The sequence below is a fragment of the Myotis nattereri genome, assembly GCF_964212035.1.
Source record: "Myotis nattereri genome assembly, chromosome: 19".
NCBI lineage: Eukaryota > Metazoa > Chordata > Mammalia > Chiroptera > Vespertilionidae > Myotis > Myotis nattereri.
Window position 1 is genome coordinate 11,418,143 of NC_138095.1, and position 25,418 is coordinate 11,443,560.

The window sequence follows — 25,418 nt, forward strand, 5'->3', positions numbered from 1 at the left end:
ACTGCGGTGTGTGAAGTCAGCTGCCTCTCACTCCCCACTGCTTGCCGCCACTCAGGAACATGGGCCAGGGTAGCCAGGACATTGTATGCGAAATGTTGGCAACTAATTACAAAAAAAATGTTTACTACCGTGCAGGCCAAACACCACTGAGGCTGAATCCAGGCCTTCAGAGGTCTATCAGGTGGATGTAGGTGAGAGGAGGGGCCGAGTCCCACTCCCAGAAAGGAATCTAACCAACCAGGAATCAGGAACACTGCACATAAACAGGTCAGACACACAAGATACTTTTAAGGAAAAAGGCTCTCCACAGCACTTCCTCTTGAAATGAATGTGTTTTTAACAATTACAATGTTTTCGGAGCCTAATACTATTAATGATTGAATTATTGATGAAAATACCTTATTCTCACTTTACAGGACCTCAGAAGAATAACATAGCCACAAGACAGAATTCTCAGGTTTCCTCTGGGGAACCCAATATACAAAACTCCTGCCACAAGATGAGGGATTCTTAACCTAAGGTCCAGGAACAGGCTCAGGTGTCCAAGACCCCCTGACATTGCATGCACAATTTTGTGTGTATAAGTAGATTTTCATAAAAATCTCAAGAGAGGCCAGCAACCTCTAAAAAAGTCAAGAATCAATGAAAAAAACCATTAGCAAGTAAAGACTTGCTTTACAGAAATACTCACCATAGAGTTTAAGATTTTTAAAGCCAAAAATTATAAAACTTTAATTTCACAACCCCTATAGAAGATGTACCTGCTCTATCAAAGTGAAATGTGCCTGGATTAGTGATTTCGTATACTGGCTCCCTCTGCTGGTGGTCTCTGTCAGACTACCTGATGTGGGCCCCAGGTCTCACTTCTGCTAGACCCCTGGTCACAGAGCACCAAGGGGAGGACAGTCTTAATCTATAATAATAAAAGCGTGATATGCTAATTAGACCGGAGGACCTTCCGACGACCTTCCGGACAAAGCCTCGGCTGCGAGGGCCGAGCCCTGTGCATGAATTTCGTGCATCAGGCCTCTAGTATTTCTATATCCCAAGGCCTCACACACAATGTTTCCTAAACGAATAACTGAACTAATTAACAAACCCTGGGCTGAGTTTGCACACCTCAAAAAAAGAGACTTAAATTCCGTTTCAAACTCCAGCAGGCAGCTGGATTTTCTTGGGAACCAGACATTGGAGAAGGAAGCTCAGATGCCTCTGAAACTTCACTCCAAAAAGCCTTAGCCATGCTGACAGGAGGGAGTTCCTGGAGCATATCCACACAGGAGTTCTGGAGGCATTCCTGCGTCTTCATCCCTGCTCTGTCACCTCACGCACGTCCCTTAACGTTTCTGAAACTACTTCCTCATCCTGTAAGGGCAGATAATAAGGGTAACTACCACTTGCCTAGCACTGGTACCTGGTAAGTAGTACGCTTTCCACAAATGTTAGGATTATGATGACAACAGGACAAGGCTGCCCAGTGTATTTCCTTTTTCTTAAACACCTGTTCACTAGCCCTCTGCCTCTTGCAGCCCTCCCCATCTGGAGGACTCCTATGCCGCCTCAAAGCCCAGCTCAAATGCCCTCTGCATAACTATCCCAGAGCCCTGGCCAGCTCCCATGCTCAGGGTACACACGCATGCTCAGCGGCACTTCATTCTCTGTCTCCTGATTTCTTCACCTGCCTGCTTTGCTGCTAAACAGCGTCTGGTTCCCAAGAAAATCCGAGGGCAGTGACTACGGCCCTCTGCCTTCTGTTCCCCAATGGATAGCACAGCTGGTGCTCAATGAAAGTTGGACCAATAATTAGGCTCTACTACGTGGAGAACTCTGGACCCCGGGTGGCCAGGAGGCCCACTTTAGCTGGCCACCTTGAGGCTCACCAGGATGTACACCCGGCTCATGTGAAATGGATACATGTTCCAGAGGAAGCCAACCAGAACACAAGGCTCCCCGACCAGGATGGCGGAGCCCCTCCCCAAAACCAACGGCAGCACTCATGATGCTCCCATAGCGACTACTGTTGGCAAATCCTCAAATTCCAACAAGTGCGAGAAAGAACTCATTGTCAACCACAAAGCTGTCTTCCAGCAGAGTCCCCACTCGGACTCCCTGGATGAGCTGACTTGGACCAGAGGCCCCTCTCTGTGCATGGATGTGTCCCAAGGAAGGTCTGCTCCAAGCCACCCTGTGCTGAGCTGCCCTGGAGAAACTATGCTTTGAACAGACCCTCCCAAGCCCTCAGCTGTACAGCCCCAGACGTAGCTCCCTGCCCACCTTCACACCCTCCAGGAGTGCCTGGGGGTCCTCGATGCCCTCGGGGACACACTTCTTGTTTTCTGGGAGGGATTCAAGTTTCTCCACCAGAGCCTTCAGGCCCTTCAGTTCAAACTCGGTGAGGTGGGTCCATTTGGCAGGGACCTCGGCGGTGGGAGAGCCAGTGGGCGTCTTAGGGTCGTCTATGGGCATCGTCATGGACTTGACGCTTTCCTCTGACTCATTAGACAAAGTCCTTTTGAGGAACCGCAGGGCAGGTGCTTTGGGCTTCTTTCCGGGGGGCTCCTGGTCCTCAGAGGGGATGCTGGTGGGTGAGGCAGGGCCATCGGCAGGTGGCTTGGGCACCTTATCTGCACCCTCTTCTTCCTCCTCCTCCTCCTTCTCCTCCTCCTGGGGCTGCTGCTCACAAGACTCCTCCTCCATGTCCAGCCAGGAATCAGATGAGAAGCCGTCTATACTGGGCTTTCTTGGGGTATCTACAAGGGGTGGGGGTGAAGGGATCACAAAAGAAGACTGAGATGAACACCCTAAATGCCCTGCTGAAAGTCATGTGACCTCCATTCACTTGCTTCCCTCCCCCAGCCGCCCCCCCCCCCCGCGCCCCTTTACACTGGAGATCGAGTTTCTCTGAATAGTTCTAACGGTCTATGCCTCCCTCACTTCTAGAAAGGTTGGGGTCAGTCAGACACAGGTTCAAATCCCAGCTCAGCTTCCTCCAGCCACGTGTACCCACAAAAGATGCTTCACCTCTCTGAACACACCTGGCATTTTATATTTTCAACATATAAAAATAACACAAAAGAACATATATGATGATGTCTGATTCCACTCATTGGAATGTCCAGACAGCGGAAAAACCCAGAGACAGAAAGCAGATTAGCGACTACTGATTTCCCTCTGGGGTGATGAATGTTCTAAAAATTCACTGTGGTGATGGCTGCACAACGAAAAACCATTAAAGTGAACACATTAAATAGGTGAGTTGTATGGTATTTGAATTATATCCCCATTATGCTCTTTAAAAATATAAGGCAACCCAGCCAGTGTAGCTCAGTGGGTGAATATTGACCTATGAACCAGGCGGTCAGTCTGATTCCCAGTCAGGGCATAAGCCCTGGTGGGGTGCTCGATCTCCAGTAGGGGGCGTGCATTTTGATAATTTTCTCTCATCACTGATGTTTCTTTTTTTCTTTTTTTTAAAAATTTATCTTTATTGATTTCAAAAAAGAAGGGAGAGGTAGAGAAAGATAGAAGCATCAATAATGAGAGAGAATCATTGATTGATTGCCTCCTGCACACCCCACACTGGGGATCGAGCACACAATGCAGGCATATGCCCTGAGCAGAAATCGAACCGTGTATACACACACACACACACACACACACACACACACAGTGGGGCCTTGACTTACGAGTTTAATTCGTTCCGTGACAGAACTCGTAACTCAAATTACTCGTATGTCAAATCAAAAAGTGAACGAGTGAGACACGTGATGCTGGGCTGACGTTGTGGCGTTCACTGTGACGTTCGCTGAGCCAACTAGCGGTGGGGTATCTGAAGCTGGCTCGTAACCCAAATTTTAGCTCGCAACTCAAAGCAAAAGATCGGCCGAGAGATGGCTTGTATCTCGAAAAACTCCTTAATCGGGACACTCGTTAAGTCAAGGCACCACTGTGTGTGTGTGTGTGTGTGTGTGTGTGTGTGTGTATCTCAAAGACGACTTCCTCCGTTGTGAGGATTAAATAAGGTCTCACAGAGCAGAGCACGGTCCCTGGCACACAGCTAGCATTTGATCAATGAGGTGTGTCTCCCTAACATCCCCCCTTCTCCTTGGTAGAGGGACTAGAGAGGTGGGGGAAACAGTGGCAAGAAAATTTAAGAAAAAAGTGGGCACCGATGACCCAAACTCTGATTCAAGATTGCCTCTCAGGCCCAGCCGGCATGGCTCAGTGGTTGAGCGTCGACGTATGAACCAGGAGGTCAGGGTTTGATTCCCAGTTAAGGGCACATGCCCAGGTTGTGGGCTGGATCCCCAGTAGAGGGCGTGCAGGAGACAGCCGATCCATGATTCTCTCTCGTCATTGATGTTTCTCTCTCTCCCCCCTTCTAAAATCAAATATATATATATGGATTGCCTCTCGGAATCTGGAATGTTCTTCTCCAACCCTAAGTACCCAGTGAGAGAAGGGACTCATTTCTTGGCCTGGGGCTGCCACAAAACCAAGCCTCCGGTCCCCGCAGAAGCGTGGCACGACTACAATCACAGCAGCTCTCACGCTATCTCAAAATCATTTCCATCTCCTACCAGGCTGGCGACGTCAGAAGAGCGGGTTGCAGGGTTTCGGCATTTTTCACACCTGAATATCGTATCATCTGACAGGAACGTAACTCAAAACAGACCACCACCACCCCCGACAAAACTGAATTTTCAGGAGGCAAATGAGCACATCCCAATAAAACCCCGGCAGAAACATGTTCCTGACCCTATGCCCACCTGGAACCAACCCCTAAAGGCACCAAGGATGGGAGCCAAGGGAAGGAAGGAGGTTTAACGAGAGAGAAAAAAGAATCTCAAAATCCTGGAGATGACAGCAGGAATCATGCGGCCCTATTGCATCCTTCTATCTTGTGTCGAGAAAGATGCAGTAATTGAGGCACAGCGGATCCGCGTCCAGTAAAACTGCAGCAGTGACAGCTCAGGGGCAGAGGGAAAGAAGTGGGGCTGTCAGAGCTAGACGCAGCTTTGGGGCAGGTGTCTGTGAGTCAGGACGCAAGGACTGAGCATTCTGGGGTGGGGTGGGGGGAGGTCCCTTTAAGTAAGGGCAGCAGGGCAGGGCGCCACAGCTGCTGCTGAGAGCCACCCACTGCCCTGCCAGGCTTGTGTTTCCAGTCCTGGTCACCCCTCTGCTGGCTCAAAGCTGGCCTGGGATCCGAGGGACTGGCTGCGTCTCGTGGGCCTGCTCTTACATGGACAAAAACCCAACCCCCAGGGCACAGGGAGGGGGAAGGTCATTGGTAGCTACTGAGGAATCAAAAGAACCACCGGGATGCTTTGCTCCGTGAGGATCTTGCTTCCGCAATCACGCCCGGGACGGGCCCCTCCCACATCTGCACAGTCACCAGCGCGACCTGGAGGCCATCAGTGTGACTCGGTTGGGGTCATGATTTCGTTTTCTTGGACTCTGCATTCCAAGTGGGAATCTGACAAGGATGGCTTCCCAGCTAAGGTGTCTCTAGGAATCTGCCAAAGACTCTCCAGGGCCCCACTGAAAAAAGTGCTTTCTGCCCCAGCTGAGCGGGCAAGGTGGTTGACTCCGCTGTCCACTCACCAATCAGCATTGATTCTCTCTGGTATTCCTGAGTGAGGTAGGACCTCTGGGTCACACAGTACACGTATCTCTCCAGGACATACCAGCACATCTCATAGTAGAAGGGGTAACGGAATTTGGGCTGCACCTGAAAACGAAGACCCAAAGGTGGAGGTCAGTTTCTGGAGGGAAAAGGGAAAAGGAGGGAGAGAATTGAGGGGGTGAGGGCTCCTGGGGGTGGGAGTTATTTTCATCATCTTAGCAAGAGCACAAATGGTGTGAGGAAAAAATGGGGAGGGGCTGCAGGGCAAGGGGGAGGCGCTGGGCGGAGGAAGAACACCAGTAGCATGCACGAATGAGAGGGGAGGAAAAGGCCTAGGCGAGAGCCTTTCAAGGTTCCTTGAGCGGCTTTGTGCTTCGAGAAACAGCATTGTCCCCTGGCCCGCTGAGGAGGGTGCGGGCACCCACGAATGCGAGCCACTGCCTGATTCCAGCTACAACAGAAACGGGCTCCTGTCGTTCTTAAAAATTCTTGCACAGATTCTGCTATCCCACCCTCCCCCAAAAAACAGAAATCAATCCCAGAACCTTACCCAAGTCCATGTGCAGACAGGCTACCTATCAAGCATCTCCTGCACTCTGAGGGAAAGGCCTCACCAGGCGGACCAATGAGGATGGAGGGGTGTGGCCTCTCCACCCCTGGGGGCGGGGCCTAAGAGGGGTCCACCTCCAGCTCCTTCTCCACCACCACCTGGCACTGCCCAGCCTGCATTCCCAGGCGACTCCCTTGGACACAAGTTCCTGGCGTAACTCTAACACCAAGGGTCACACCCCAAGTCTGGAGCAGGAGTTCAGACCAGAGATCCCTTCTTGGCTGTTTCTTATAGGGGACGAAGGATAGGTGCCGACAGCTTTGTGTATCAGAACTATGAAAAGGCCTGGAACCCAGGGGAATGCAGATGGGTGGCAGGTAGCACGCAGGGTCTATATGGGTGAGATGGCAGCGAAAGATGGGAAGCAAGCAGTACCACTGACGGCCCTGGCACAGATGAACCTTCCGGAAACTGCATCCTGAGCCAGCAAGGGAGGACTGACGGAGTGGGAGGGTGGTCCCTCTCCCATCTCTGGCTGCTCTTCCCCCACCCCCCAAGGCTGTATATAGACACTGCACGTCCACACTCACTCCTGCTTGCCTGCCCTCTCACCAAGGGTGCGTCTGCCTCAAGGGACCTGTGCAGGGGCCGGGAACCCCTCTCCACCTCTTCTACTCAGGGAGCCGGATGTTAATACACTCTCCCAGTTTTCTCTGCTGACAATCAACAGGCAACATCCTACATGAGAGACGAAAACAAAGACAAGCAGGCCCAGGTCCACCACGTGCCCTTAAATCCTATTTTCCTGCCTCTCTCACCGAGCCCACTGGAAAGGGTCTCAACCTCACCCTTCTTGAGAGTCCCAGCTCTCAGTTCCCCATCCAGGCCCTGCTGATTCAGTTTCCAGACGCAAGGCCCTTTTCCCATATTCGGGGCCTCACCTCTCCCATCTGCGTATTGGGTCCATTTGACCTCCCTGCCTCTGGTGGATGGTAAGCTTTGGAATGAGATTCTGGCTGCCGCATGCTTTTGAGCTCCTCGGGGGGTGGGGGATGCATGGCGTTGGGAACGTCATCTAGCGGTTTCCTTGGCTTCAGCGACTTTCCCCAAGGGCCAGCTTTCTTGCTGGAATAGTATGCGACTAATGACCTTTTTTCAGTCACCAGATCAGTTCCCTCTGGAGTTGAAAAAGGAGAGAGGCCCTTCCACGTGAGGCAGACCCTGACCTCCTGGGAAGAAGGGTGTGGGCGTCTCAGCCCCACCCCTACTCCAGAACAAAGGCCGACCGATTGGGAAACAAATCGCCAATACCTAGAGCGGAGGACACACAGGCCCTCCTATTCTCAGACCCTCACTCACATCTCCGGATTTTAGACTCCATCGGTAAACCTCCCAAGTTGCTTCTGACTTTTCAAATTTGGGGAGATCATCCGAGCCATTCTGCATTGATGGGCACCATGGCACCCGAGAATCTTTGTAGATTAGAGGGGAGGGAACTTTTTGGCTGTATTTCAGCAGAGGAAGGTAAGTCTCCCCTCACTGTTGCTGAGCCCAAGAGAAACCAGCTGGGTGAAAACAAATGCTGATGAAGGAATTAAAATTCTTTTCATTTTTTTTTTCTTTTTCTTTCTTTTTTTTTTTTTTCCAAGAGAGCACCGCAGGAAACAAAATTGGCAAAGAATTGACTTACAAACGGGTTGTCGCCTTCCACCCTTCGCCTTCAAAAGGTTTCAGCCACATGCCTGGGAACATTAAACACACGATTGCTCAACATTAATTGTTGACAAAAATCGGAGCCTCATCAAATTGAGTTGTTCACCAAAAGGCAAGGCGGTTGGTTGTTCAGGGAACATCGCGTGCTCCCTACCTGCGGGGTCATCCAGGTGTCAGCGGGCCTCCAGGGGCCAGTCTGAGGTCCCAAAGGCCCATTGGAGTGGCACCTGGCCTGAGCCCTTCCTCTTACAGCAGAGTGACCGCAGGAGGTTAGAACCACGGGTATTTCGGGGCATAGAGAACTCCCAGGCCTCAGGATTTGAAAAGCTAAAATATGAGGGTGGGTGGAAGTATCTTAAAAATTTTGTTTTTCTCCTGGAAAAAAAAAAAAAAAAAAAAAGGCAATGGGGGAAAAAAAAATCCAATGGTAGGAGAAAGGTGAGAGGAAGGGTAAATTATTTGCAATTTCCAAATAGATTCACTGACTGAGAGGAAATGGGGCATGCAGGCATTACCTTTCCTGAGAAGGCTGCTTTCACTAGAACCATTAGGGAAAAGGAAAAAAAAAAAGGTAAATAAAGGAGAGATGGCAGTTTAATGATCGTTGGGACCATCCCTACTTGGAGCTAAAAATACGTAGTGATCGTTGTTGAGACGTTATCTTCAAATAACAAGCATGCAACTTGCCCATTCTTTGCTGTCGTCCTTCCACCCCTCTGCATATTTTTAGAATGAGAGGGGAAAGATTTAATCTCCAAAGGGGACAGGGGGGCAGGAAATGGAAACCCACCAGTCCCAGAACACCTGTTTGTGCTTGTCTTCGGGGCAGCAGGTAAAGTCACCTATCACCCGGCGCAGAAAAATTTAAACTGTGAGAGCAAGACATGGCTTCCCAGACCTAGGAGAATCATGAGGTTCCCCTGGTCTGGATGGGGGGGAGGGGGCGGGGTCCCCCACCTTGGGCCACAGAAGGCAAATTCTTTTTCTAAGACAAACTCACACCATGAGGCTCAGAGACGGACCATGTCCTCTGTCCCGTCCCCAGTATTTGGCTTCCAAGCAAAGCCATGTTTTAGGACTCCTGGAAAACGATTTTTAAATGGCCACATCCTTCTTCAGCAGCTCGCAGTGACGGAAAGAATTAAGCTGTAGCGAGCTGACAAGGAGCCGTGGCACTTTTTCTGGCATCCAGTGCTCTCTCCCCAGCAGCCTTTGTCTCCCTTAGCTCCTAAGACATGAACAATTGGACCTTGTCGACAAGCCCTCGCCGAGGACCAGAAATCAAAGCAGGTTGAACAGCTTGCCCACCAGCCCCGCTGCCCATCAACCTGCTCGGGGGGAAGCCAGATGAGTATCCGCTCACATGACAGGGACAGTGGGCCTTGGGGGAGGGGACCCTGCCACGCTCATCTGGATGTGGGTGTGATATTCCATGGGTACTCAGTGTTCAGCTCCAGTACCTTCCCCCCACCCCCAAACCTCCTGCTGAGTGGGGTGGGGACCTGGGCTCCTCGGGGGATGATGAGGCCCAAATCCACTGGCTGAAGCTTTTAGAAATCTGAGCCTGGAAACTCATGAGCCCGACTTCTCGTTCTAGATTTTTCCCTTCCTATCCCACACTTCCTAGTCTGCTCACAAACAAGCTGGCCCATTCCTCGGGACCAGTCAAAGAACAGTCGGCCAGAGCCCCAGACAGCACGTGGTCCAGATTCTAAGATGACCACTCTCACCCAAATGGAGCCCTTACCACAGAATGACAACCTCCAGCCCAGCGCTGGGCTGGCCACCCCCAGATCAGGAAAGGGATGTTGGGCGGGCAGCAGAGAAGAAAGGCACGAACGTCCACAAGATGAGATCCAGTCTGTGCAGATCTGGGCCGCCCCGGCAGCAAACCTACTGTCTGAAGATGCGTCCTCTCTTTTTTTGTGCACCTGGCCGCTACGGTGTCTAAAGTGACCCCTGAGAAACCTCTGCATGAGGTCCCTCAATGTCAGGGCTGCTAAAAAGGTCAGATGCACATATAGGGGCTAAAACTTCCACCCATCTATGTGAGTCTATGCAGATCAAGGCCAGAAAGCAAGACTGAAAAAGAGAATCCTGGGCCCAGAGCTCCTGCCTCTATAACATTTTTCTTTAGGTTCCAAGCATAGCAACCCATCTTTGGGGCAAAAAAAGTCATCTCTGTGGCAAAGCTGGGAAGACATGGTATGTATGTATGGTCCGTCCATCCAGTGGAGTATTACTCAACCATGAAAAGGAATAAAGCACTGACACAACAGAGATGAAGCTTAAAGTCATCACGCTGAGTGAGAGAAGCCAGATGCAAAAGGCCTCCTCATTATGACTCCATTTATATGAAATGTCCAGAACAGGCGAATCCACAGAGACAGAAAGCAGATTAGCGATTGCCAGAGGCTGGGGGAGGGGGAACAGGGAGTAACTGCTAATGGGGACTGGGCTTCTTTTTGGGGGTGATGAATGTCCTGGAACTAGACAGCGGTGATGGCTGCACAACCTTATGAATGTGCGAAATGCCACTGAGCTGTGCACTTTAAATGGTGAAATTTAAATGTGAATTCTCTCAATAAAGAACAGAAATAGCTGAGTAACTATAATTAAAAAAAAAGAAGAATGAGCCCTTTTTGCCCCAGTTTCCCACCCTCCGACCTGTCTTAAATGCTTGGGGACACTTGGTCAAGTTCCAGCATAGGAAAGAGGGCAGCAAGTTCCAAGTAGGGGGAACTTGGAACCTGCTTTTCTGGGGACACTCAAGGAGTGGAGCAGAGAGCACACGCCAGGTCCCGAGGGGGAGGTGGGGGGTGGATGTCGGGTGGGGGGGGGATCCATATCTGAGAAACCATCACCATCATTATCAAGGGGAGCTAGGGACATCCCCAGTGAATACTGAGACAGATCTCAGAGGCAGCATCTGGGGGAATCACAGACACTGGCTTCCTCAGGCTCCACATCACATTTGGGGTTCCCAGGGGACTGACCTTCTTTCCAAGGTCAAGCCCTCCTGCAAACCACAGCAACAACCACCACGAAATTCCCCCTACTCCCTCCAATCCCTTCTCCACGTGAGGAGGAGGCAGCAGGCTGCCTGACATGTCACGGTGCTTTCTCAAGAGACACTTCCTCTTAGGCAAGGGGGTTTTGGTTGCCACCAGCTTGGAGGTGAACAGAAACTCCCAGGGCTCTGGGAGAGGCTCCTGTGGGCACCCATCATCCCAAAGAACCAGGACCAAGGCCCGGATTGAGGCAGGGAGCAGGAGGGAAGAGGCACTGCGGAGGCTTCAGAATGACTTGTCCACACAACACCCTCATCGATCTCAGCAGAGCTCAGGGGCTGGGCGCGCCCACCCAGAGAGAAGGAAGCCGCCTTACCCGTGTTCTGTCCTCGATCTCATAAATCCGCAGCTGCATGGGCACATTAAAGCTGTGCAGGATGTTTCCACCGAATACCAGAGAGTCTACAGGGGTGTAGACTGCATGGATCCAGCCTGGGGGTGAGGGGAAGAGAAGGTCAGTCACCAGCCCCACCTATGCCAGTGTGTAGAAGGGCGCAGGAGGCCCAGGTGAGCACCCAGGGTAAAGATGAAGGATGCTCAGGCCTGCCTGATGCAGAAAGCCGGACTCAGGCCTGCAGCCAGCTGGACCGCTGCAGACAGTGATGCTGGCCAGCTCGGGTAGGGTGGTAGGCAGCTGTAGACCAGCCCCCACCTGTTGAGGACCTTGGTGACAAAGGCTTCCTTATGCTGATTCGGACCTGGCTGCAGCCAACAGAGACGTAGGCCCTCCCGTGCTGGCCAGGGAGCTGGAAACCCCTCACTCAGGCTGCTCAGATGTCCTTGAGCCTCTTCCTGGACATCCCAGGGATCGCCAGTCTCAGGTGAGGCCACAACTAAGAAGTGACATCTTGTCAGGGCTGCAGGACCCAGATACTTCTCCCTGCCCGATTCCACCTTCTGCCATCAAAACCCTCGAAGGCCCGTGAGCTACTGACACGTCTCTCCTTGAGCTCCTAGCCCAAAGCCTGGCACAGTAAACATGAAAATGCTAACTGAGTGCTTCCCTGGGCCAGGCACGGTCTAAGACAGTGATGGCGAACCTTTTGAGCTCGGCGTGTCAGCATTTTGAAAAACCCTAACTTAACTCTGGTGCCGTGTCACATATAGAAATTTTTTGATATTTGCAACCATAGTAAAACAAAGACTTATATTTTTGATATTTATTTTATATACTTAAATGCCATTTAACAAAGAAAAATCAACCAAAAAAATGAGTTCGCGTGTCAGAGGTGACATAGGTTCGCCATCACTGGTCTAAGGACTTAACTCATTTAATTCTTGCAAAATCCCGAAAGAGTATATATTAGATTCATCACCAATTTACAGATGAGGAGACTGAGGCAGGGAAAAGAAAAGTCACTTAGCAGGACTGGAACCCAGGGAGTCAGGCTCCACTCCGTCCATAAAGGCCAGAGACAAAGCAGGCCCCCAAATTCCGTCAGCGACTCTCGGACTGGCCAGATTTCAAGTGCTCGCCGCACCTCCGTGTGGTTCCTGGCTACCGTAAGGGACAGCTCAGGTCTGTGGGATAGGTAACATACGATCCACTCCCATTTAGGATGCTGACACTGAGGCTGAGAGAAGCTAAGTCACTTGCTGAATGAAGACACAGCCGGTAAGTGACAGCGCCTCCGTTTTTTAACCGCTCCGCTGCACTGTCACTGCATCAAAGGCTTAGAGCAGGCCTGCGGGTCCCGGGAGACAGGCCTGCAAATGCAGAGGGGGAGGAACGCAGAGAAACAAGACACTCAGGCAGCGAGGACAGGCAGAGTCAGAGAGTCACGGTGAAAGACACAGGATGAGCAGAGGGGACCGGGGACAGGCAAGGGGCAAGCCAGGATCCCCAGGCAGGTGCCGCGGACGCTGTTCCAGCCTCTTGGCTCCCCCTGAGCAAACACATGCCAGTCCCCGCTGCCCAGGCAAAGGTGCCCTGGGAGGAGAGTGGTACAGGCCACTGATGGCAGCGGGACAGAGCTGGCAGTCATGGGGGGAGAGCAGGGAAAGACTGCCTGCCAAGAACACAGGAATGAAGGCTTTTATGTCACCTGCTTGTGCTGTTAGCTCCCTGCATCTCTGGCTCTGGGGAGGCAGAGGGAGCAGCTCTGCCTGCTGGTGTGCCCTTGTCGAGCCACCTGGGTCTCTGTCCCCTCCCCCTGTACTTACACCCTGTGTGCGGATGCCTTTAAAGTCTCAGTGTCCCCATCTGCTCAGCCTCTCCGCCTCAGCCGTGTGCCATCTGATTTTCTCATCAACATTTGTATGTTTCTACCACGTGGAGCCACACTATTACCTTTGCTGCTGTTGCCATCGTCGGCATTATTTAAGCAGTATTTCCTACCACTGGACCTAGGCGCACAGGGTTTCTGTGGATGCATGTGGTGGGGTGAAGCCTGAACAGGCACGAAGATTTCTGGTCCCCGTCCCTATGCGCCTGGTGTGCCCACCTACTGCCCTACAGAAAGGCCAGGTCCGGGGGCTTGAGTTAGAGGCTGTCCCCAGTGCCGACTTATCCTGTGACGCGGAGCACCTGACTGCCCCTCTCTCGGCCACCACCTCCGTATGGGCAGCTTGGTGAGCAAGAACTCACTCCACGTGAGCAACTGCGGCCGATGTCCACGAGGGCCCTGTCTCCCCTGCAGGGCTCTGGAGAGCCCGGTGCCCATGTGAATGGCTCTGAGCAGCCCCCACCTCTCCCTGCTCTCCTGGCAGGTGGCATCGTAGACACACCTGACTTACATCTGTTACTGTCACGTGTGAGCAAAGAGGGCAAAGAAGAGAGGTACTGTTGCAAGTAGGGAAGCGGGGAACCTGTATACCCCGTCATTCTCCCACTAGAGCAGGTGAAGGCTTCTACCTGCTCTTTGTCCCTCCCCAAGCCAGGGCCTCAAAGGTGGGTCAGGCAGCCTCCCCTGGGTCACAGTCACTGCCGAGTGCCTCCACACGTTGGCTTCATTACTGAAACGATTACCTCCAGAAGAATCAGGGAGGGCCAATAATATTGTTCCTGAGCCCCATCCGTACCCACCCTCTCTATGGCGTCTCTTTGGCTGCACCCCAAGGAAGCAGGAGAGAGCAGGTGTCCCTGGCGGATGCTCCCAGGCCAGAGTCACCGACAATATGAAGGCAATAACAGAGGCTATTCAGGCCACACGACAAGGGACAGGTCCAGTTCGTGGAAGGAAAGCAGGCGACCCACAAAAACCTACTGACACAGGTGTTCTCTGGGGCCTGAGGGAGCCCAGGAGGACAGCAGGGACACATGGAGTCTACAAGGTAGATGTTCAGAATTCAGAATCCAAAGGCTCCCGCCGACACACACATTTGTCTATCTTTGTGGCTGCTGCAGGGGTAAAACCCAAGGTCAGAGAACTCAGGGGCACCTCACAGACGCCCACACCTGCTTCTTTCCCCTGCATCGACCTGCCTCCATGCAGAGCCAGGTCTGTGTTTGCCAGGATGAAGCATGAAGGGCCTCAGTTCTGTGGGACCTGGTAGCTGGCAGGCCATGGGTTGCATCGGGACTCAGGGGAGTGTTCAGTTGGACCGCCCACACACACGTTACAAAAATGGAGAAAATTTACAGGACAATCTCAATTGCTTCCTTCCCAAGATAAATGAGAAGATGGGCCCACCGGGCCCCATTCCCGCCTGACCCTACCTAGTTGTAGCTGAGCAGCAATTGCCCAGTTTCCACTGCCCTCTGCCTCACTTCCAGCCTGCTTCACTGCCTCCCTGGCACTGCCCTGTACCCATTTTACAGATGGATCATCAGAGGTCCAAGCCAACTGATGCTAATAAGCAGCTGCTGTTACAGTTTCTCAGACTTACGTGAGGCTCAGAAACATCTGGAGCTACCATGAATTTTCAGTCTTGGGTAGTTCTTACTATAGAGCAAGAATGGGAAATACTTTCAGGCCAGCCCAAGTCACTGACCCCAGCATCCTTCTGAGATTCTCATCCTAGGCTCCACCACCCTGGCTGCGACCGGCTAGGCATTCGCTCAGGACAGAGAGAATCTCATATCCTCCCCAGCACCTTCTGGACTGCCAAGTGGACCCTTAAGAAAGTGCGTTAGTCCTAACCGGTTTGGCTCAGTGGATAGAGCATCAGCCTGCGGACTCAAGGATCCCAGGTTCGATTCCGGTCAAGGGTATGTACCTTGGTTGCGGGCACATCCCCAGTGGGGAGTGTGCAGGAGGCAGCTGATCAATGTTTCTCTCTCATCGATGTTTCTAACTCTCTATCCCTCTCCCTTCCTCTCTGTAAAAAATCAATAAAATATATTTTAAAAAAATAAAAATAAATTTTAAAAAAAGAAAGTGCGTTAAATGAGCAAATAATTCTCCCAAAGTCATATAGCTGAGAAGGGGGGACTACATCCCAAACCTGCTGACTTCCAGGCTAATAGGGAACCAGGTGGGCTCTGAAACGACACACACCTGGCCTGTCTGTCACTTATTAACTGTGTGACCTTGGGCTAGTTTGTTCACTTTTCTGGGCCTCAGGAACATTCTTTATTTAAAAAAAAAAAGGGGGTGGGTGAGATGTTTTTTCTTACCTGATTGCAGAGACGATAAAAATATAAAATATTTGTTGCTCAGCAATACCAGTTATTATTACTATTAACTGTAGTTCACCTGGGCAGGTGCAGCCAGAGGGGAAAGCCAAGTCCATGGATGGAGAAGGTGTAAATTTTCATAAACTCAACACTATCCAATTTAAAGAGCTGTCCTTGATTCTGAAATTGTGTACTTTCAACATTTTCAGTGTCAGAATAGTCTTCCTTTCATGAAATACTAGTAAAAGTAGATTCCGGGTTCTTGTTTTTTTTTTTTTTTTAACTAATGTCCACCTTTAGCAAAACTACAAGTTGGTAGCCTTATAATTAGATTTCAACTTTTTTTCTTCCCCCTGTTGGTCCATAAAGTCAACCCCTGGGAACCACATTTGCCCCGTCTCTGAGAACATGACAAATCCCAACTGTCCCTTCAGGAACAGGGAACTCACTACCTAGCAGAACCAGTCCTCCCAATGTCACCTGGCTTTACCTCTCCATCCAGGAAACAATCCTTCAATTGGCTGACTGCATTATCATATACCTTCCCTTCCCTGGGTAAAACAACCCCACTCCTGCTGCAGATTCATCTCATCTGGTGTGGTGCCCAGACTGCTCTCTCTCCAGGTCAACTTACCCTGCAAAGTATAATCAAGAGGGACCCAACCTCCCACATGTGGCCTGACGCCCTCACTCTATGCCGTGGGATCGTCACCCGCCTCGTCCTGGGTAAAATTCTTCTATTAACGCAGCCTAAGAGTGTAATCCCAGACTCCTAGGTCGTCTGCCACATCCACCAGTGACTCAGCCTAGAACTGGCCAAAAGCCCTCAGTCCATCTCCAAAATGCGTTAGGCAAGTAGGCCTTCACTCACTCAGTCCTCACAACCACCTTGGAACATCTTATTCCCATTATACAGGTAAGAACAATGAGCCACACCGAGGTTAAGTCACTTCTGTGAAGTCACAGCCTGTAAACAGCAGAGCCGGAATTTGAACTAAGGCCATACAGTCTGGTTCCGGGGCTGATGCTCTTAATTACTACCCTCTGCTGTAGCTGTGGAGTTAATTTTGGTTTTGGAGGGGGGAGTCTAAGGGTGAGAGCCGCCACTGATTACATCTCATCTTGTGCTTCCGGAAGGAAGCTGCCACTCTGGGTCCTTCCCCAATGACCCAGGTCTGCCCTTCCCAGGGCCTGCCTCAGCGTCCTCAGGGTCACACCTGACCCCTCCCCCCCTCCCCAGGCCATGCTATCACCCAGAAACCTCCCTGCAGGAAGTCCTGAGGGAGGGCCCTGGGCGTTCCCCCAGGAGAGAATTCTGGCCCACAGGCAGAGAGATACAGGGAAGATGTGAGAGGGAAAAGGGGCTGTTTTTCCCTGCAGCCCGAAACCTCTCCTCTCAGAGACTGCCAGTGGCCAGGAGGCCCAGAGAAACCCGGTCGCTTGTCTTACAAACCCTGGCTGAAGCCGCAGGGACGCGGGAACACGCGAGCTCAGCGCCAGCCTTGTTGGAACCTACCGGAAGGGATGAAAAACGTGTAGCCCTGTTTCAGCTCAATTCTTTGGCAGCGCTCCACACGGTCTCCCAGGAAGATGTCACTCTGTTTGCCTGACAGCACCCACTCCTCGTACAGCGCCAAGTTGTGCAGGGTTGGAGGAATCAGCCAAAAGATCTTGGGAGGAAAAGGAGGTCGTCAGCTGAGGATCCAGGCCAAGGCTCTGGTTTCCTCCAGGCTCCGCCACAGCACAAGGAGACAGCCCCACCTGCCTGGGAGAGGGGAGGTGGGGCGGGGGGCTGGGGGGGGGGAGGGACGACCCATCCCCAGGGGTCCCTCCAGGCCCAGGCCCAAAGGGTCTCTGGGGTGAAGGGAGGGCTGTGCCACCCTTCAGGGGTGTCCTTTACACGCCTTTAGGGAATCCCTGTTCCAAACGCAACACCAGGGCGGGAAGACTTAATGGATTCTGTGGGACATTCTTTCTCCTGAGCCACAGGCTTGTCAGGAAGGTGGGGGAAGGAGAAGAGCAATTTCCGAAGGTGTGTGATAAAACGGCCCAATAAACAAACCCAGGTGATGCTCACTCGGGAGAGGGAGGGAAAACATCTAGAACCAAGCGGGATGACATCCTAGCCAGAATTTCTCCTGACAAGAGACCCAGACAAGCAGGGCGGCACACCCGGATTCTCGGGGAGCGCCTACATCCCTGAGGGACGCCTACGTCCCCACGTGGATGCTCACAGAAGCAAACACAGCAGGAGCACCCTAAACGCACGCAGGTCCCGCACGGCCATTCTCTGGGTGACGTCTGTCCCTGATGTAAAATGTTCTTGGGAGCAGGTGATGCTGGCAACTGGCGTTTCACGTTAAAAGATCCCCGCCCTGGAGCTGAGGGGAATGAATGCTGCGGGTTCTTGGGAACCAAAATCTGGAGTTCCAATCTGGCCTAAGGTGCTGAGAGCACCAGACTGGCTGAACAAGTGTGAACGGGTGACCGGATGTGATACAAAAGGGGTGGGGTGATCTTGGCCTTTCCAGCCAGAAGAAGACAAGAGTAAGGAGGTGGCCCCAGGGGGACCAAGAGGCTCTGAAAGTACTCACAGAGCAGGGACTGGCTGGAGGAGGGGGCGGAAGACAGGGGAAAGGTGAGGAGCGAGCCCTGCCGTGCAGACAGCCGGAGATGTACACAGAGGTGAAGGGGTTCAACGGGACTCACCTTCCCACCCCGGAAAACATGGTACCAAACGGAAGTGCCTCCAAAGTCGATGTGGAAGTCAGTGAAACAACCTTTCACGCTCATCAGACAGTACCTGCAGCGCAGAAGCAGGGCAGCAGAGAAAACGAGTCAACGCCTGAATCACAGGAGGTGAGAAAACAATTTGGGAGATGTTTCACCCGCCGCCCTCTTATAAACGCTGACACTGGGGAATTTCCTTCTCTTTTCTTTTCTTTTTTTAAACCCAAACTGCATCGGAGTTCCCCCTGGGGGAAGCCCCTGTAATCAGGTGACCAATCTCAAGCACTGGCCACCCGCTCCCCACGGCTGGGGGAGGCACTTTTGTTTTCAGGTTCCCACAAGAGAGCTGGCAACCCACGGGCCACTGGAGTCCTTCCTCGCAGGTTTCTGCTCTTGCCTCACCCACGCTCCTACCCCAGTAAGAGTCTTCCTTTCTGCTCCTTAGAAACTCCTCTATCCAGAGCGCCCCCCCAGCTGCCAGCCCCCTCTGCAGCAGCTGGGCGCCCTGGAATTCAGCTGTTAACCACCGGCGTGGCTGGCCAATTACCAGTCCCCATTCATCTCCACATTCATTCAACGATCACTGACTGAGAGCCAGGCATGGCTCTTAGCGAAATGGGGCCCTGCCCTTAAGGATGGGGCACCCTTGGAGCACTGCACAGGGAAAAGTTAAATGGCAAGACCAACTGCAACGGGCTGCGAAGCAAGCAAAGAAGCGAAAAGTTCAGGGGGACCAGCCACAGAAGACCACGCTGTGTATGCTTCCACGTAGATGAAATGTCCGGAGGAGGCAAATCTACAGAGACAAGAGTAGATCAGTAGTGGCCAGGGGTGGGTGTGACTGCTCAAGGGTACAGGGTTCCCTTCGGGGGTGATAAAAATGTCCCCAAATTGATTGTGCTTGCACAACTCCGTAAACATCACTAAAAACTACTGAATTGTACACTTTAGGTGGATGAACGGTATGTGAATTATATCTCAGTAAAGCTGCTAAAAAAAGGTAAAGGGATTAAGAGAAGACCCTGGGGTGGACAGGTGGGAGTAGGGGTGAGGGGGGTGGCGGGGGTGGGGGGAGAGGGAGTGTCTGGGCTTTAGAAGCCTGGGCTGGGGGAGTGCCTTCAGGAGCCCCCTTCTGAGCCTTTCCTTATGGGAACTCTCCAGTCTCCTCCCTCCTCCTGGAATATGCCGCTCTCCTACAGGGAGGCAGTGCTTAAGGAGGAGGGAGAAGGAGCAGGCTTCCAACTCCAGACCTGGCAGATGAGGGGTGGCAGGGTCGCCTCCCTCCCATCCACGGCTTCCCACAAGAGCCACTGGAGGCACGGGCAGGGCAGGACACCCCCACCCCCACCCCCGGGGCTCACACTCACGCATCTTGGCACCTCCAGAGGCCCGCACACACATGCTTACCCCACTGACCTCTTTTCCCCGGAGCACTTTGCTTTTCCATGGTTTGGGGAAGAGGGGAGGAATGGGGCGGGGATGGGCAGGGAGGAGGAGCCAGCATGGAGCTGAGTGGAGATAATAAAGGGTGGGGCTGGGCTGGTTGAGGAGGCTGTGGGGCTCCAAGTGCCCCCTCCCTCTGGCTGCCTTGTGCACCTCACATTCAGGTGTACCGGGGCTCAGGGCTGGCAGTCTGCAGGCAGCGTGCCGCGTCCCTCATCGGGATAGGCTGGAAGGAGCCCGGAGCATGTGTCTGCAGGAGGCTGACAAATCAGAAGGCCTTCCCGCACATCAGAGCCCCGCTGCCTAGCAACCCCATCGGAGGGGTGTAGTGGACAGCACAGGAGGCAGCCCTGTCAGGAAGACAGGCGCTGGGGTTGTTAAAGTCCCAGCTCGGGACTCCAGCTCCACACCCTGCCCAGCCCCAGCCAGGTCCCCACTCTGAAGGCCTGGGCGATCCGTTCTCTCCCCAAGAAACGGGGGGAGGGGATGTCTGAAGCCCTGACACCCCCCCCCACACACACACACACCACCCCATGGACCACACTGGCCTCTTTTCTCTCAGCACCACTTCAAAATATTAGTCCTCAAGCTCCTAAAACCACCTCTTCCTCTCGGTTTTTTTCTTTTCTTTTTTTAAACGAACCTCGGTTTCCACCCCCTCCAAGCCTAAGCAGAACGGTCTAAGGAAAACAATCTAAGTGTCTATGTTTGGGGTGGAGCAAGATACACTTCCTTCGGTCTGCAGCTGGATACCCACCCAGGTGTCCACATGGGAGAGGAAAAGGCAGTAGCTTGGTTCTTGGGCTCCAGGCAACAGGCCTACCTGGCCAAACTGACCACCCCACCCTCCCTCCCACCTACAGCCCCCACCTGCCCGGCACGTGGGGAAAACGGCACGCCTGCAGGCTGCAGCTGCAGTGTGCAGCGAAACTTCTCCAAGTTGAGTGTGCGCCTGGCCTGCCCTCCTAGTCACCCTTCAACATCCTCCGAGGCCCCTGGGAGCATGGGGACACCACTTCCAGACCCGCCGGTCCTGGAGAGGCCCCTCCTCCCACGGCCCTCATTTCCTGGCCGCCAGACCCGGCCGGCCCCTCAATTGCATGCATTAGGGCGTCCAGGGGAGGGTGGCTGTGACAGGGCGGCTTTGTCCGGGCTGTGCCGCCGCCACCCCGCCTCCCTCCCCTCTCCCCGCGCTCATTCCGGGTCCCCCCCCCCCTCACTCCTGCTCTCGCCCGCTCTGGCGTGACGTCTTTGCACTGACCTCTACAGCTTCCTCTTCCAAAGCACACCGCAGTCACATGGGCACCCCGGCTCGGTGCCACGGCGGCTAAGCTCTCCCTGCGGCTGGCCAGCCAGCCTGGCTTCCGCCTTGGCCGCCCCCCCCCCGCCCCCGCCTGGAAAGCCGCGCCCCTCGACACCCCCGCCCCCCCACCGGCCCAGTGGCTTCTGTGTCACAGGGCACCCTGAGTTAGGGGCTGACCATCAGGAGCCCCCAGAGCTAAGCCAAAGGGTTCCCGCCTCCCAGGGCCGGCTAGGGAGGAGCTTGGCGGAGGGGGTGCTGCACCTGCCGCACCAACTTTGGGGTGCTGTCTGGGGTCCGAGGAGGCGGGGCGGCCTCAGCCCGCCCATTTCCCTCCAACTTCGCAAAACTGCCCCGGCGGCACCGGAAACATCCCCTCGGGCAAAGGTCTGGCGCGGACCTGGCAAGCTGGCACGGCGACGGCGCACACACTCCGCTTACACGCCTCGCCGGGAGACACAAAGAGCTGCTCCGCGACGCCACCGCGCCACGCCCGGCGCACCTCGAAGGAGCGGGCCGCCCGGGCAGCCCCTAGCCGGCGGGGAACCGCGCAGGGACGACCGCCCGGCCCCGCCCGGCCCCGCCCGGCGCGCCCGCGGTTACCCTCCGCGGCGGCGGCGGCGGCGCAGCTCCCGGGCGTCCCCTTCGGCGGCGCCTGCTCGACGCGCGCCCGGCCCCGGCTCGCAGAACCCGGCCCCTTCCCCGGCGCTGCTAGGCACCCACCGAGGACCCTGGCGCCCCCGCTCGCTTCCTTCCTTCCTCGGGAAGCCCAGCGCAGGCTGCGCTCATCCTCGCTGACACTGAACCCGGCGCGGCGCCGCTGCCGCCAAGGAGGCGGAGGGAGGCCGCGGTGGTGACACAGAAGCGCGCGGGCCAGCGCCAGGGGACGCCGCCGCCGCCCACGGCCGCCCCCTCACCCAGGCAGGGTGGGAGCACGCGGGTAGCTTTGCCCACCCCCGTTTTCAGGGAGCGTGGACTCTGTCCTGGTGCCAGCCCAGCAAACCCACTTTCCTGAAACGTGCCCGAGCGGGCACAGCTAGAGAAAGGATCGGTGCTGGGGGTGGAAGGGTGTCAGGTCCAGCGGGTGGCAGTCCGGAAACCAGGGATTCATCTCTGGCCCTAAGACAGACAAGCTGCGTGACCTGGGACAACTTACTTCCCCTCTCTGAGCCATTTCCTCCTCCTAAGGGCAGGGAGGTGACCTGAAGTTCAACTCTGCATTCTAAGATGCTGCCCTCCCCCTACCGTAGCAGCTCTGTAACCCCACACGATGGAAGTATTGTGGGAGTCATTGAGATAAGTACTGTTCACACATACCTGGCTCTATGGTACTTTGACTGAGTACAATTCTCACACAGCCCTCTGAGGTCACTCCCAGGATTGTCCCCACTTAGCAGATGAGAGAGCAGAGGCTCAGAGGTAGTAACTCACCCTGGTCACCACCCTAGTGGTTGGCGGTTCTCATCCAAAGAGCCTGGTTTGGAGTTCCTCAGTCGTCCTCCCCAGGCCTGCCTGGCAAAGCCCAAGACTCTCACGAAGCTGACTCTGCAGTTACCGCTAAACCCCCACCACTGACTTCCTGCTGAAGGAGCTGGTCCGGCTCAAATCAGAAGTCCCAGCCTGCGGGGCATGCTCACCAGGGCCACAGCCCTCCTCCCATCCTGTCCCCACACCGTTCCCCCAAACCCTTACAAGGGGGCAGGTGACCATCGGCTATACTCCCTACAGGAGCAGAAATCAAGCTTCCCCAACCAAACTCCATCCACTGGGGCTACCCACCAGTACTAATTATCAAGTGTTAATGAACTCCCCAATATTAATTACCAAGTCCAATGATCAAGTACTAATATTAGCTATTTACATACATGATGTCCTTTCACCCTTAAAACAACCCCATAGCCCCCATTTTAGGAAAGCGAACATCTGAAGTCATTTCAAAGTGGTCAATGGCTTGGGCCAAGGGCTTCCTGGTTTGTTCATGGGATGGCCTGCCGAGAGGTTAGACCAGGGGTGGGCAAACTTTTTGACTCGAGGGCCACAATGGGTTCTTAAACTGGACCAGAGGGCCGGAACAAAAGCATGGATGGAGTGTTTGTGTGAACTAATATAAATTCAAAGTAAACATCATTACATAAAAGGGTACGGTCTTCTTTTTTTTTTTTTTTTTAGTTTTATTCATTTCAAACGGGCCGGATTCGGCCCGCGGGCCATAGTTTGCCTACGGCTGGGTTAGACTGTGAGCTCCTTGGAACTGGCTGAATTTCTCACCATATGTATGTTTTGCCTATTTAAACGAAAAAGTAACAATTATAAGACCTATCCCCCACCTTGAGCAGTCATTGAGTGGGTGTCCTTGAACAAGGGCTTTGCCACACACAAAACAGAGGTGGAGTTAAATGAACTGTCCACGTGGGAGAATTATTATCACGTTTTTAGTCAGCAATGCCTCAACTCCTTGATGGCAGGAACCATGTCAGACGCATCTGTGTAAGTGCAGCAAATGGCAAAAGGCCTGAAGTTTATTATTCTAATCAGCTTTGTGACATCGGACTAAATCTTTCCTCCTTCTGGAACTGGGCATCCCCATTTGTTGAACTAGTCAGAGGACCTCTAGTGGCCCTCATGGGTCAAATCAGGTCCTAGAGCCTGGCCCGAGTGGCTCAGTTGGTTGAGAGTTGTCCTGTGTATTGAAAAGCAGAGGCTGGCGGCGCCCCCCCCCCCCGTCCTGCTCCCCCGCCCCAGCGCCCCCACCCTGCTAAAAGAAAAAAGAAAAGCAGAGGGTGTACCAAAAGGTTGCCAGTTTGATTCCTGGTCAGACACGTGCCTGGGTATCAGGTTTAATCCCCAATCAGGGCAGGTACGAAAGGCAACAGATCAATGTTTCTCTCTCTCGCTCCCCTTCCTCTTTCTAAAATAAAAAAAAACATATCCTCGAGTGAGGATTAACTTTTACTTTTAAAGCCCTATGCAAATATGAGAGAGAGATGGAAAAGCAGAGGATGTAGGAATTCCAATGGCCTCTGGAGCCCTGTGTGCTACCGGAGACCACATGCATTAGCATCTTGTCCCATCCACATTTCCCATCCACTGCAGGCTCAGTCTGCCCCACGGTGGGGGGTGGGGGCAGCGGCTAGAGGACCCCACTTCATAGGGGAGAAAACTGAGTCTCTAAGAGAAAACAAAAGACTTGCCATGGTCACCAGAGTGGCAGAGGCAGCCCCTGAAACTGGCTTAGCCTGTGCCCGTTTTCATCCTCTCTGTTTCCGGTATGCACCCCTAAATTTCCCCAGTTCTTCCTGCCATCCCCAGAAAGTACATGGGGAGAAAAATGCAGTCAACTCTCAATTATTCAAGACCCCGTTTTGCTGGACTTTTAGTCCACAGCATCTCTCCATTCCTCCAGCAAACCTCATTTTTGCCAGTCCTGTGTGTTCCGTAGCAGGTGACGAAGCAAGAGACTTGCTCATTTCCTTCCGCAATGTGTTATAATACCTAGAAGTCTAAAGTGCAAAGGGCATATGCCCATGTCATACACCTAGGACAGCGATTTCAACGTGATGAAAAAGGTTGAAAATCACTGACCTAGGAGACTGTGGAGTCTTTAAAACATGTCCACAAATCCTTTGATACTCCTCCCTTTCAGAGGCAGAGCATATTCCGCTCCCCTTGAGTGTGGGCCAGATGTGGTGACTCACTTTTAATTAATAGAATATGCAGAAGTAAACAGCATGCAACTTCCAAAATTAGGCCTCACAAGGCACTCCCGCTCTCTCGAACTGCTCCCTCTGGGGGACCAGCTGCCATGTCACCAGGATACTCAAGCAACCCTGCCGAGAGGCCCACATGGGGAGGAGCTGAGGCCTCCTGCCAACAGCTATGCGAGGGTACCATGGTGGAAGCAGGTCCCCCAGCCCCAGTCAAGCCTTCAGATGATGGCAGCCCAGGGCTGTCTTGACAGGAGCTGATGAGAGATCCAAGCCAGAACCACACCACTAAGGCACTCCTGGATTCCTGACCTGCACAGGCTGTGAGGTAATGTTTACTGTTTTAACCTGCTAGATTTTTTAAAATATAGTTTTAATATATTTTTATTGATTTCAAAGAGGAAGGGGGAGGGAGAAAGAGATAGAAACTTCAATGATGAGAGAGAATCATTGGTTGACTTTCTCTTGCACGGCCCTCACTGGGGATCGAGCCCGAAACCCAGGCATGTGCCCTGACTGGGAATCCAACCGGGGACCTCTTGGTTCATGGGTGGACAACTCACCGTTCCAGAAACGGTGTCCTTTTCATTACATTCCACACAACCATTCTACAGTCCCAGAGGACTTCACCACCGTGGGATTTGACTCTGCTTATTAACTGAAATCAGCATTCTTTTCAGAGGAACAAATGGACTAGTTCCAAGGTGACAATTTCCTTCCTAA

General features: G+C 53.3%; 1 protein-coding gene across 2 annotated transcripts in view; it reads right to left on the reverse strand.

Moving 5' to 3' along the window:
- The window catches only part of KDM2B (lysine demethylase 2B), a gene marked incomplete at its 5' end in the record, with an annotated part of 90,589 nt that overhangs the window by 46,006 nt on the left and 19,165 nt on the right, over window positions 1-25,418 (reverse strand). For both annotated transcript variants that reach the window (XM_081114126.1, XM_081114127.1), the window contains 5 exons: window positions 2,275-2,750; window positions 5,605-5,731; window positions 11,277-11,392; window positions 17,035-17,188; window positions 18,228-18,321. In XM_081114126.1, coding sequence (XP_080970252.1) covers window positions 2,275-2,750; window positions 5,605-5,731; window positions 11,277-11,392; window positions 17,035-17,188; window positions 18,228-18,321 — 967 coding nt within the window. The remainder of the gene's footprint in view (window positions 1-2,274; window positions 2,751-5,604; window positions 5,732-11,276; window positions 11,393-17,034; window positions 17,189-18,227; window positions 18,322-25,418) is intronic.